Consider the following 14,080-nt stretch of genomic DNA (forward strand, 5'->3'; position numbering starts at 1 on the left):
TGGGAAAGGCTGCTGTATAACAATGAACTTGCATACCTCTGTAATGCTCCATAGAATATTTAATCTAATTTTTTTTTATTGTTAACAGTATATTACTGATTACAACACAGTAGTGATAAATGGAACTTCTGTTGTTGGAAATGCTTCGATTGAAAAGGTAAGCAATTGTTTTGTTTTCCCCTCTCACGTTTTAAGGTTTTGCATAAATCTTAACACGTGAATGTAAATGCTTCCTTTAGAGTTGGACTTTTGGCTTCAAGATGTGTGTGATTTTTTAAAAATTAAAGCACTCTCAGAGAGCATTGTCTTTTAATCTTTTGTCAAACACAAGGGCAACCTCTATGCAGTGACCTGAGGCCGTTCTTGCAGCCCTAGAGTTGATGTTGCTGTTTAGTCATTTAGTCATGTCCGACTCTTCGTGACCCCATGGACCAGAGCACGCCAGGCACTCCTGTCTTCCACTGCCTCCCGCAGTTTGGTCAAACTCATGCTGGTAGCTTCAAGAACACTATCCAACCATCTTGTCCTCTGTCATCCCCTTCTCCTTCTGCCCTCCATCTTTCCCAACATCATGGTCTTTTCCAGGGAGTCTTCTCTTCTCATGAGGTGGCCAAAGTATTGGAGTCTCAGCTTCAGGATCTGTCCTTCCAGTGAGCACTCAGGGCTGATTTCCTTAAGAATGGATAGGTTTGAGGGATAGGCAAATCAGCCTGTTTCTTCCTTTGTGTCACTTAAAGGGGGAAAAGGCACATTTTTGCCCATTACTAGGGTTTGCTGATTGTGGAGGAGTGACCAGCTTGCTGGAATCCCAGATCTTCCAGGAAATTGTGAAACGACACGATGCTTCATATTTAGAGTCTAAAACTATATAAAACACATTTGTTAAAAGTTCAGTTGCTAAGGTTGTGCCATATTGGCCAGTTAAACATCTGTTATCCATTATTTGTTTGCAGATGAGAGCGCTGACTTGGCATGCATAACTGAAACCTGGGTGAATTGACTAGGTGGCCCCATTCTCAGGTGCTTGATGCAGCACCAGCCCAGTTTATGTCACTCATCCATAAACATTCCATATCCTTTCCCTGGAGACCTATCTGCACTGTGTCTGGTGTGATGCCTTGTTTGTGTTGTTGGGGCAATGAGACAGAACAGGGATGTTGTTAGTGTACATTCACCCCAATGCGCAACAAACTCCCAAACTAAGCTGCTGGCGGTAGTCTTGGATGTGGTGTTGGAGAATCCTTTCATGGTAGTTTGGGGGGACTTCAGTATCCATGCTGAGGCTGCCTCAGATGGGCCAGCTTGGGACTTGATGTGTCTTAGTATCATAGCTGTCAACTTACAGATTTGAAAATAAGGGGCCAGCAGCCTCAAAAATAAGGGATCTGCAGCCAAAATAAGGGATTTTCCGGGTACAGGAATGTTCAACTTCTGAGCCCCTCCGAGCCAAAGGCAGAAAGCCCAACCAGCAAACAAACAAAGCCCCAAGCCTCAAGAAAAACCTTCACCTCTCCGCTGGGAAGCGCTGAGCAAAGGCGAGCCCCCAGGCAACGTGGCCGATTTGATCAGCACAAGGCATGCAAGCTCCACTCCCCAGTCGTTCTTAGACTCCTTATTGGGTGAGCAACGCAGCCAAGCAACACAGTTGGAGCCCTCTCCTCCCTGGCCAGCAGGGAGGGAGGGAGAGGAGCTGCTTCCTTTGAAACCCGGGAAATTTAAGGGACATCATCAATAAGGGATAGCAGCAGGACATGGTGCTGGGATAAGGGAGTTTCCCGCCAAATAAGGGACGCTTGAAATCTATGCTTAGTATGATGTCCAAATACAAACAGAGTACAGTGGTACCTCGGTTTAAGAACAGCCCTGTTTACAAACCATTCCGTTTAAGAACTCTGCAAAACCAGAAGTAGTGCCCCAGTTAGCGAACTTTAACTCGGTCTACGAACGGAAGCTGAACGGTGGAAGGGCACCAGTGGCGGGAGGCCTCATTAGGGAAAGCGCGTCTCGGTTTAAGAATGGTTTCGGTTTAAGAACGGACTTCTGGAATGGATTAAGTTCGTACACCGAGGTACCACTGTAATAGGACTGTTTACATTCGAGTTCAGATGGCATGTGTGAAAACTCTTAAGCTACAAAGGGCAAGAGCCAATATGTGCTGTACTGGGTTTATATTATATTTGAAACACACACACACACACACTGAAACCATTTACCTCTTTTTGTTTTCTCTTGTAAGATTTTAATGTGGCTTTTGGACACTTGATAATGTGGAATCCTTTTCTCATGTTTTGATCTCCTGGTGCTCTGGTATAATGGAGTCCTGTGTACACTGGAAACACAGCATGATATGCCTTAGGCTGTCCCTGAAATCTGGCTAGCTGTTGCTGACTTTGAACAGTTTTCCTTTCTAGTTCTTGAATGTTTCATTTTGTTTCTTATTTTAAATAGTTTGATTTTTTTTTTTTTTTGACAATCAGAGCATCTCTAAGATATGAACAAAATATTTCTAAATAATCTCTGATTTGGCAGGTTATTGCCCCATGGATAGTTCTGGATGTGTGTGTGTGTTTCCATGGGTTCTAGCATGGTGCCACATCAGCACTTGTTATGTGAACTGAGACCTCCAGGTATAGGGTGGTGTTAAGTTGTGGGCAAACATAGCAGACAACACAGTGATTCTTCAAACAGCTCTTCTTTATTCAGATGTCAGAACAGAACTGAACTGAAGGGCTCAGTCAGCCTGCTTTTATAGAGCTCCAGTACCTTGTTACTGTAACAACATTCTAAAACTATCCAATCACAGAACATCACTTTTCGATCCTTCATTTGCCTATAAAACTATCCAATCACTGAACGTCACTTTTCGATCCTTCATTTGCATAACTATCTACTTCAGTAACATAACAGGTGGTATATAAATTCAGTTAATAATAATAATAATATGGTCAATGTCTATTCAAAAATAAGTTCCTGAAGAGGTATGCTTAGGATTCTGATAGATGCAATCCAGCATTAGCCTGAAATGGTTTGTAATGGGGAAATATTCTACTTGATATTGAGTTACCACTTTAGCAGAGCTGGATTCTTGGGACACATGGAAAACTGGAACATCTCAATTGAATACACACCCACACACCCTGCCCTGATGTACAATGAACAATATAACATTTCACAAGCATGCCTGTGTTTTATTCTTGATTACCTCTCTTGATTATGTAAGTTTTGTTCAGACAACATATGCACCAATCAAACATATGGGGGCAATTTGGGGTTGTGCCTGCAGTACCCCCAATACATGCACAGTCACCTGAACATCTGCACAGAGGTTACATGTGTGCAATGTGTACGCTTGCAGACTCCATTCAGACATTATGTCTAATACATGTGCAGGGCAGGGGCCGTGCACACAATCAGAGTCACTCAGTGTGCCTTTAGTCAATGCACATACGACACCGTCTTTCCTTTCACAAAATTTAACCAGATATAGCAGTAATTCTTAACCTATTGGTCTGTATAATCAGCGTATAGAGAAGAATTTCAAGATGTCAACTATATGATAGCAATGGTCACTGCTGGACGGAGTAGGCTGTGACCAGGTGGGCTGAGTGGGAAGGGGTTGATCCTGTGACAAAGCACTAACTCTTAAATTTCGAGATTGGGAACGATGGAGGCTCTACTGTCTTTATTCTGAGCTCTCCTGGAAACAATATTTTCTGTTCAAGATTTTACATTTAAGTCTAGAGACTGGCTGTTTCTAGTTGTCTCCTGGTGTTTCTACAATATTTTGCATGTATCTTCTATCCATTCTGTGACCTGCCATAGTTCATATCAAAAGAGGGGGAAAGGGAAAACTGACCTAAAGATTTAATTTCATACAATTGGAGTTTAGCACTAATATATTTAATATTACAACTATGTATTATTTCACAGTTCCCAGTTGGCACGGATATTGAAGGAATGAATATCTTGGGGCTGGTCCTGTTTTCTCTGGTTTTGGGAGTTGCCTTAAAAAAGCTTGGCACTGAAGGAGAAGAACTCATCCGTTTCTTTAATTCTTTCAACGAAGCAACCATGGTCTTAGTATCTTGGATTATGTGGTGAGTGTTCTTTGGGACGATCCTCTCTGGCAATTTTGTGTGTCAGCATCAGCAAAAGTAGTACAAATCAGCTAAATATAGGCACAGGCCAACTTGGAGATTGCCCTGATCCAACAGGTTCTTCTTATGTTCTTATGAGATGGGTCTGAATTTATCATAACAGTATCACATATCTTCTTTCTGTGCCCATGCAAATAAAATTTTTAGGGATTTCCTTTGGTGTTCCAGTACTGGGGAACTGGCAAAACTACATGTATACGTACCCACATAGACATTTTTAGTTTACAGGTATGAAGTCTGAACCAGCTTAAGAAGTATTAATGCAGTTCTTCCGGCAGCACACCATCTGCCTGTCTACTTATATGGCAGTACAGATGCCATATGAAATGCAGGATCTTTGAAATGTACAGGGGACCTGCTGCTACAGTTGCTCGTGTTATTTAAAAACTGCATCAGCCACTCTGGGCGGCTTCCAACAAAGATTAAGGTAAAGGTAAAGGGACCCCTGACCATTAGGTCCAGTCGTGACCGACTCTGGGATTGCAGCACTCATCTCGTTTTATTGGCCAAGGGAGCCGGCGTACAGCTTCTAGGTCATGTGGCCAGCATGACTATGCCGCTTCTGGCAAACTAGAGCAGCGTACGAAAATGCGGTTTACCTTCCCGCCGGAGCGGTATCTATTTATCTACTTGCACTTTTACATGCTTTCAAACTGCTAGGTTGGCAGGAGCAGGGACCAAGCAACGGGAACTCACCCCGTCACGGGGATTTGAACCGCCGACCTTCTGATCGGCAAGTCCTAGGCTCTGTGGTTTAACCCACAGTGCCACCCACGTCCCAACTCCAACAAAGATTAAAAATACAATAAAACATCAGTCATTAAAAACTTCCCTAAACAGGGCTGCCTTCAGATGTCGTCTAAACGTCTGATAGTTGTTTATCTCTTTGACATCTGACGGGAGGGCATTCCACAGGGTGGGTGCCTCTACCGAGAAGGCCCTCTGCCTGGTTCCCTGTAACTTGGCTTCTCACAGTGAGGGAACTGCCAGAAGGCTCTCGGCGCCGGATCTCAGTGTCCGGGCACAGCGATGGGGGTGGAGATGCTCCTTCAGGTATACTGGGCTGAGGCCATTTAGGGCTTTAAAGGTCAGCACCACCACCAGGGGGGATTTTCTGGAGGACAGAATGTTAAAGAGGAAAGGAAGGTCTAAGGGAAGGTGGGATGTTCAGAAGGTGCAAGGTGGAGCTGGTTTGTTCAGGGAAAAAAATAGGGGTTTGGAATAGGGTGGAGAAGGGATGTGGATGATAGGGTACTCTGCTTGAAGGTTTCTGTACAAAAAAAAAGTTTCCCCACTTTACACCACATTGGCTTACAGTCCGGTCTGAAAACTATTTGTTTCTTTCAGTGTCTTACCAATAAAATCTGTTAAGTGGTTATCCCTAGTCTCCCACATAAAACCCATGCTTTAAGGGATCGAGCAGCCTCCTTGAAACAAGGTGTTCACAGTGAGACAGTAAACCTGGATGTTGTGCAGGCTCACCCCTTATCGAGCAGTCATTTTCAGACTATTTGACTGCAGGTGAAAAGGGAAAGTGGAAGCCAGACTTCACGCATAATCACTGCTTTACTTGAAATTCATCGTTTTAGAGGGTGTATGCCTGCATCTTCTTAAGAAGCTTTTTCTCAGCAGTTAATAGCGTCCAATGTTGGGCTTGGTCCGTAAGCAATGGAATGAATCTCATAGAACATATGACCTTAGAAACCAGACCTTTATGTTAGTACTTGCCATTAGTGATTTGTATCAGAGCAGCTTAAGGTTTTTACTTCCAAGGATAATTAGGGATGGATGAGCTCATTAAAGTTTGGCCCACCCAAGTTCTCAGCGTAAACACTGGGGGCAGCCATGCTTTCTTCCCATACTGTTCCCCCTGAGAGTAACAGAACATTGTCAGATGCCATCACTCCCAAAAGGACTTGCTGTATACGAATTCAACAATACACAGGCTAGTGATATAATAGCAAAATGCAAAGTCACACAAAAATATATCACCAAGGACAACTGCTCCACAATAAGGCAGCTTCCAACAAAATATTAAAATACAATAGTAAGTCAAACATTAAAAACTTCCCTAAACAGGGCTGCCTTCAGATGTCTTATAAAAGTCCTTCCTTGACATCTGATGGGAGGGCGTTGCACAGGGCGGGCGCCACTACCAAGAAGACCTTGGGAGAGATGCATATAGGGACAGATTTCCCCAGTTTTCTAAACCAGTGTTTCCCAACCTTGTGCCTCCAGATGTTTTTGGCCTACAACTCCCATCATCCCTGACCACTGGTCTTGCTAGCTAGGGATGATGGGAGTTGTAGGCCAAAAACATCTGGAGGCACAAGGTTGGGAAACACTGTTCTAAACTACTGATTGTATGCTGTTAAGATTTCACTGTACAGCTTGATAGTTATCCCATTTGTGGGAAGAAATGCTGATTAAACCAGAACACCGTTGACTCACAAGTTGATGTACACACAAGTGATTGTAAAGAAAAAGACTACTTTAAATTACAGAAATTATTTATTTGCTTCTTTACACTACTTAATGTGGAGCAGTTGCCCTTGGTGATATATTCCTGTGTGACATTGTATATGAATTCAAAGCATTCAAAGTACAAGGAGCCCTGGGTGTTAGTCAGTCCAAGTTATGGATGCCCTCCTTTTGGGAGTTTAAATGCAAAACATTTTATGGACCTTCTTGCAAAGCTGCAAAGCAATCCACTGGACTGTGGATTGATTAATGTTTTCTGGGCCATGATCTGCCCAGATCAAATCAGGTGTGTTTGCTCTGGAATCTGAGTAGGATTCCTCTCCCCCCCCGCCCCCACAATTCCTAAATATAATGCCTTTGTAATATTAAAGCAATTGATAGGTGGCATCGTCATTTTGTCATTACTAAGCCAACACTCCAAGTTAATCAGTCATCAAATAATCCTCCACTTTGTAGATTATGGGCATACATTTTAGCTTGACCCTGGAATGAACAGAAATTCTCAGGGCTGCTTTTCTCCTTTTCTGGAATTTATTATCTCCCTCTTTGAAATCCTAATTAGCAAATTGAAGAAAAGCCACCCTGCTATAGATTAAAAGATCAAACACTTAAGTTTTGGGTTGTTGTTTTTTTTTTAAGTGGGATTCAAAACATCAACTTCATTAGGTTTCATGCTCAAATCATATTTAGAAACAAATAATGTTGCTTTTATGCTTAGTGAAACCATTGGTTTTTCTTACTCAGAATTGTCTATATGCCTGGCAACCACTCCCCAGGGATTCAGACAGGAGTATTTCCTGGCCATACCAATAAATGCAAGAGAGTGAACCTGGGACCTTTTGTAAGCCTGGATCAATTTGTTCTGCTCCTATGTATTTAGGAGGCCCACACACTTATTTAAACAGCAGCATTAATATGATGTCCCTTGCCCAGTAGATGAGAGGAAGAGACAGTGACAGTTTTGCTGTGGGAGCACAGATATTTTACCTGTAGCTCTCAGATCTTCCCCCGCCCCATTTGAGCTGGATCAGTGCTGCGGGGCTGACCTGGCATAGCATGGAAGCTGACTAATAATGAGGGTGGGCCTTAAATATAAGGGTTTGGGAAATGTAGGCAATGCAGAAAGGGTAATATTGTTTGTGGGGAGAAATATGCTCATCAAAGAACAAACCTTAGTCAAATGTTTTAATTAGAATGCTATTCCAGACTTGGTCTGTATGGCATGGCTGTTGCATTCTTCACATGCTCTGGTTTATGCCACTTTAAAGACCTTGTTCCTTACTAATGTTGAATGTTAACTTCCCTGCAGGTATGTACCTATTGGCATTACATTTCTTGTTGGAAGCAAGATAGTGGAAATGGACGACATTATGCTGCTGGTGACGAGCCTTGGGAAATATATATTTGCTTCGATTCTGGGCCACTTCATCCATGGACTGGTCGTTTTACCACTTATTTATTTTGCAATTACACGCAAAAACCCTTTCACTTTTCTGCTAGGACTTATAACACCGTTTGCAACAGCTTTTGCCACTTGTTCCAGGTTGGTTGGTGTAAGCTTTTATATGTGAAATGGGAATAGCATTATTCTAATTCAGGGTAATAATTCTAGGTTAATGACCTGCTTAGTCATTTTCATAGCTTTTATTGCAACGCAAGAAACCCTCTTATGGGTGTCTAATTTCTCAAAATGTCACACAGGCTTTTAGAATGATATTTGGATGTCCCATGTCTATATACCCAAATATAGCTGTCAGAATTTGACAGAGTAATCCTGTCCTCCTGATCCACTGGCTGAAGAGATTTAAGATGGGGTGAAGTTTCTCCAGCAGAGCGGGGGTGCCCACCAAAGAGCCCCTTCTCTCCTTGCACATGGAAAGTGTTAAGTTGTGGGTGAACATATCAGACGACACAGCAATTCTTCAAACAGCTCTTGTTTATTCACAGGCCAGGACAAAACTGAGCTGAAGGATTCAGTCAGCCTGCTTATATAGAGCTCCAGTACAATGTAACTGTAACAATTTTCTAAAACTATCCAATCACTGAACGTCACTTTCAATCCCTTATTTGCATAACTATCTACAGTATCCCCCTGCTGGCTCAGGGTGAGAACTTCAGTACATAACAGAAAGCTCTGCAGGTGTAGACCTGCTAATGGTACAGTGGTGCCCCGCAAGACGAACGCCTCGCAAGACGGAAAACACGCTAGACGAAAGGGTTTTCCGTTTTGGAGGCGCTTCGCTAAACGAATTTCCCTATGGGCTTCCTTCGCAAGACGAAAATGTCTTGCGAGTTTTTTTGACTTTTTTTCCTCCCCCCCCCCTTTTCTAAGCTGCTAAGCCGCTTATCAGCTGATCCGAGCCGCTAAAAGCCGCTAAAAGCCGATAATAGCGCTAATCCGCTAAGCCATCAATGGGCTTGCTTCGCAAGACGAAAAAAACGCTAGTCGAAGAGACTCGCGGAACGGATTAATTTCGTCTTGCAAGGCACCACTGTAGTAGCCATTAGTTAGGCCCTGAAATAAGGCATTTCAGGAGCAGGCCAGAGGCAGCCTTGGTTCCACTGGATCCAAAGTCTTCCAAGATCCTACAAGAAGCTCCAAGATCAGGCTCATAAGCTATGCCAGTTTGAGACTGAAATAGCTATTTCCTCTTATTAGTTTCAAAGTGGGTGGGGGACATTTACAATTGGGTGAGGGCTAAAAAGAGAGAGACGTCCCTGTTGCAACCCCATTGTGGGCAGCTCAAGCCAGGAGTTGTAAATGATCTGTTTCTTCACTCCCTTTCCCACTTAGGAAGGCTCTGACCAGTTTTAAAGGGCCAGAGAAAATAGCAGCACCTCCCTAATAGTGTGAGATAGCTGAGGTGCAAATTGTCTGCTTTTGGCCACCAAGACAAATAATGAAATCCAGTCCAATCTAAATTCTTAGACAGTGTCTTGCTTAAACTAGTCATAACAGCTCTGAAACAGAAACAGCAGTTTTAAAATGTACCCTAGGCCACCCTTTATTTTTCCTCTTATAAAACTTGGATGTATCTTTTGGAAATACAGAACGTGGAGCTCTTTTCAGTTCCTGGGTTACCCTGGAACGGCATGTACCTGGAATGCTGCACAATATGTTTAGGCTGGCAGAGAGATCCAGCTGTTAGAGTGTTTATATTAATGGGTTATATACATTGCCAGACCTGATGATGATATCCTTTCTTGGCCACATCTAGCTCTGCAACTCTTCCATCCATGATGAAATGCATCGAGGAGAATAATGGAATAGACAAAAGAATTAGCAGGTTTATTCTGCCAATTGGGGCCACGGTGAACATGGATGGAGCTGCCATTTTTCAGTGTGTAGCTGCTATCTTTATTGCCCAGCTGAACAACCACGAGCTCAACAGCGGACAGATCTTCACCATTCTGTAAGTTTCAATGCAGAGCTGCCTTTTTCTGATGGCCGAATGCAGCGATAGCTCCACTGTGGATATGCAATAAATGGGAGTTATCTAACTGTAAAGGTGCAAGAGAGAAACAACAGCTTGCCTTCTTGCAGCTTTCTTGGTTGCACTGCTAGTACTATTTAGAACGTGTGCCCTTCACAGAGGTGGTGGGTTAAATTCAGGCTTTCCCTTCTGTGGATGAAGGAGCTTTCGTTTGCAGAAGGGACTCAGATCCACGGGAGTAAGCCTTCCACCAGTCCTGCCGGTCGTGTCCAGTGTGACTCAACATACTGTTCTGGAGGGAGGATCCCCCATATCTTCTTTGGGGGTGGGAGCACAGGAGTCTGCAGGGGGAATAGGCAGAAAATAGCATCCTCTTAAGACAGCACCCCATGGACAGTGTTCCACTTCATAGAATCATAGAATCATAGAGTTGGAAGAGACCACGAGGGCCATCGAGTCCAACCCCCTGCCAAGCAGGAAACACCATCAGAGCACTCCTGACATATGGTTGTCAAGCCTCTGCTTAAAGACCTCCAAAGAAGGAGACTCCACCACACTCCTTGGCAGCAAATTCCACTGTCAAACAGCTCTTACCGTCAGGAAGTTCTTCCTAATGTTTAGGTGGAATCTTCTTTCTTGTAGTTTGGAACCATTGCTCCGTGTCCGCTTCTCTGGAGCAGCAGAAAACAACCTTTCTCCCTCCTCTATGAGACATCCTTTTATATATTTGAACATGGCTATCATATCACCCCTTAACCTCCTCTTCTCCAGGCTAAACATGCCCATCTCCCTTAGCCGTTCCTCATAAGGCATCGTTTCCAGGCCTTTGACCATTTTGGTTGCCCTCCTCTGGACACGTTCCAGTTTGTCAGTGTCCTTCTTGAACTGTGGTGCCCAGAACTGGACACAGTACTCCAGGTGAGGTCTGACCATGGGTAGTCTGGGTTCAATGTGCTGAAAACATCAGCAACTTTCTCCTCCCAGTGAGAAAACAGTATATTTTGCAATTGTGAATAAGTGCTCAGATGGGCAGAAGGTCTGAGCATGAGACTCATGATCTCAGAGTTCTGGGTTTGAGCCCCATGTTGGGCGAAAGAGGCCAAGCTGGGACTTCTTGCAGAGGCGATTTCAGGGTAGCGTGACCAGTTTGGCCACACTGGGCACCAGCACTGCAGGGGGCACCACAACAATGATGTAGAACAGAGTGTGGCAGTTGGGTGCGCACTGAATTTTAGCGTCACACAGGGGGCCACTGAAATTTGAGAGCCCAAAGTCTGCCACTTGCTCCCTTCCAAGGCAGACCAAGCTAACCCCATTTCTGTGGCTTTCTGCATGGAGGCAAAAGCCTTTGTTCCTAAGCTGATGTATAAATACATTGCCATTGGTTTTAACTGCTTGTTTCTATTGATGCCTCCTCTTTTTTGCTTGCTTTTATTAATTTTTAAAAATTCTGTTAGCTATTTTGAGCACCGTCTGGTGAAAAGGCAGGCTGCAAATTTAAGAAATAAGTTAAATAGATACATAATTAAGCCGAGTGTGCACAACAGTGATTCAGATCTGCAGAATACAGCGTGGATAAATATATCCATTTTGAATTGTGAGTGTGATGCAAATGGAGACCATGATGAACAAAATTAAACCTAGTGCTGGTAGTAAGTGTATAGTTCCCAATGGTGATATGAATCATCTGTGTTGCAAAAAAGCACTTCTGTTTTTGCATCTAAGTACCTGGGGACGCAGGTGGCGCTGTGGGTTAAAGCCTCAGCACCTAGGACTTGCCGATCGAAAGGTCGGCGGTTCGAATCCCTGAGGCGGGGTGCGCTCCCGCTGCTCGGTCCCAGCGCCTGCCAACCTAGCAGTTCGAAAGCACCTCCGGGTGCAAGTAGATAAATAGGGACCGCTTACCGGTGGGAAGGTAAACGGCGTTTCCGTGTGCGGCTCTGGCTCGCCAGATGCAGCTTTGTCACGCTGGCCACGTGACCCGGAAGTGTCTCCGGACAGCGCTGGCCCCTGGCCTCTTGAGTGAGATGGGCGCACAACCCCAGAGTCTGTCAAGACTGGCCCGTACGGGCAGGGGTACCTTTACCTTTACCTTTTACCTGGAACATAGGGACGTGGGTGGCACTGTGGTCTAAACCATTGCGCCTAGGGCTTGCCGATCGGAAGGTCGGCTGTTCGAATCCGCGCAACGGGGTGAGCTCCTGTTGCTCGGTCCCAGCTCCTGCCAACCTAGCAGTTTGAAAACATGCCAAAAAGTGCAAGTAGACCTTCCTCTGGCGGGAAGGTAAACGGCATTTCCGTGTGCTGCTCTGGTTTTGGTGTTCCGTTGCGCCAGAAGCGGCTTAGTCATGCTGGCCACATGACCCTGGAAAAACTCTGCGGACAAATGCCGGCTCCCTCAGCCTGTAAAGCGAGATGAGCACCGCAACCCCAGAGTCATCTGCGACTGGACTTAACTGTCAGGGGTCCTTTACCTTTTTACCTGGATCATGTTGTGCCAACATGTGGGAAGGAAGAAATATCCCTAGACATAAAAGGAAACCTTTGGCATTTTTATGCATATGTGCCATTGCAGCACAACAGTAACCAAAATTGATTCCGATTGACAGTGTAACGGCAACTGCCTCCAGCGTGGGAGCAGCTGGAATCCCAGCGGGAGGAGTTCTCACCATAGCTATTATCTTGGAGGCAATTGGACTTCCCACCAATGATATCTCCCTCATATTGGCTGTCGACTGGATTGTGTAAGTACTTGGTGTGTGGTTAGGGCACACATTATTGTGGCCTCGTTGCAGGTGGTTGGTGGCATGAATTGAATATTATATTTTGAGGGGATCAAACTGTTGCACACGACTCCAGTCTCCAGGTGGTGGCAGATTCCTGGGGTTCCAGGTGCTTCATCCAAGGTTGTGTTTCCTTTGCAATGAGGTACTGTGGAGACTGTAGTGTCCTTAAGATATATGGTTTATTTACACATATATACAAGCTGAGCCTAGGATGGAGGGGCTCACAGCATTAACATGCCAGGAATGTCCTGCTTCTCCCATAGCCACAGCCTTGAATCCTAGCAGAAATCAGCCATTGCTCTCTCTCTCTCTCTCTCTCTCTCTCTCTCTCTCTCTCTCTCTCTGCGTTTCCAATATGCCACTTTTGCATCCAGCTTCTAGCTCACATCACTCAACTCTCAACTCCATCCTCTTGTCTTTCTAACTAACAGAACGTTGAGAAAGGGAGGCCCACACATTTGTCCTTTGGCACAAAGCCATTCCCATATTTAGTGGGCCATTATCAGACTGGCTTGCCTATTCCAGCAGTTGAATCTGTGCTGGATCTGTGCAGGAATTAGCTTGCCTGCCTCCTCCCCACAAACTCATAGCAATACATTTCAGAAGATATTTTTTTTTAAGCTGACAGTGTGAATGAAGTACAGAATTCCTAAAAGGCAGGAACCTAAAAAATGAAAGAGAGATGCTGTATACTGTAGGTCAGTTATCAAGAGCAAATCTTGATGGTGTTATGGCACAGCTTATCCTTAGAATCTCCAGTTAAAATGATTAGGCACTCAACTACATTAGTAAAAAAACCAACACCAATGCTTTGAATGTGTAACACCAGATGGCGCCAGAGAACAAACATATTTTCTATGCGATTTTTACATAGGGTTTTTTTGTTGTTGTTGTTATAACGATTTAATTTCTGACTTATTTATAGTGTGGTTTTTCCCCCTGTGTGTAGATCCACCTTGGGTTGCAGTCTACCAGTCAGTAGACAATTTGGGTCCAGATGGACCAACAGTCTCACAAGCTATAAGACAGTTTGTTGTGTTCCTGTGAGGGGAGCTAAAGTTTCTCTCCATAGCAACTTACTTTCCCACAATCCACCCCTCCAGGCACTTTTTGTCTGGCAGCACTGGGAATGATTGACTTTTGGCTTATCCACGCTTCCCTTTCCTCCGCTCTTTCCAGGCATGGTCTGCACTTTAAAGCTCCGTGCGAAAACCCGCTCTTT

The 14,080-nt window shown here is 44.4% G+C and overlaps 1 protein-coding gene across 4 annotated transcripts in view; it reads left to right on the forward strand.

Moving 5' to 3' along the window:
• The window catches only part of SLC1A4 (solute carrier family 1 member 4), a 308,345-nt gene that overhangs the window by 13,925 nt on the left and 280,340 nt on the right, over positions 1 to 14,080 (forward strand). For all 4 annotated transcript variants that reach the window (XM_083730414.1, XM_083730413.1, XM_083730412.1 and 1 more), the window contains exons 4-8: positions 89 to 157; positions 3,931 to 4,097; positions 7,948 to 8,181; positions 9,857 to 10,051; positions 12,682 to 12,816. In XM_083730414.1, the coding sequence (XP_083586540.1) occupies positions 89 to 157; positions 3,931 to 4,097; positions 7,948 to 8,181; positions 9,857 to 10,051; positions 12,682 to 12,816 (800 nt within the window). The remainder of the gene's footprint in view (positions 1 to 88; positions 158 to 3,930; positions 4,098 to 7,947; positions 8,182 to 9,856; positions 10,052 to 12,681; positions 12,817 to 14,080) is intronic.

Source organism: Podarcis gaigeae (assembly GCF_964106915.1).
Source record: "Podarcis gaigeae genome assembly, chromosome: 3".
Classification (NCBI taxonomy): Eukaryota; Metazoa; Chordata; class Lepidosauria; order Squamata; family Lacertidae; genus Podarcis; species Podarcis gaigeae.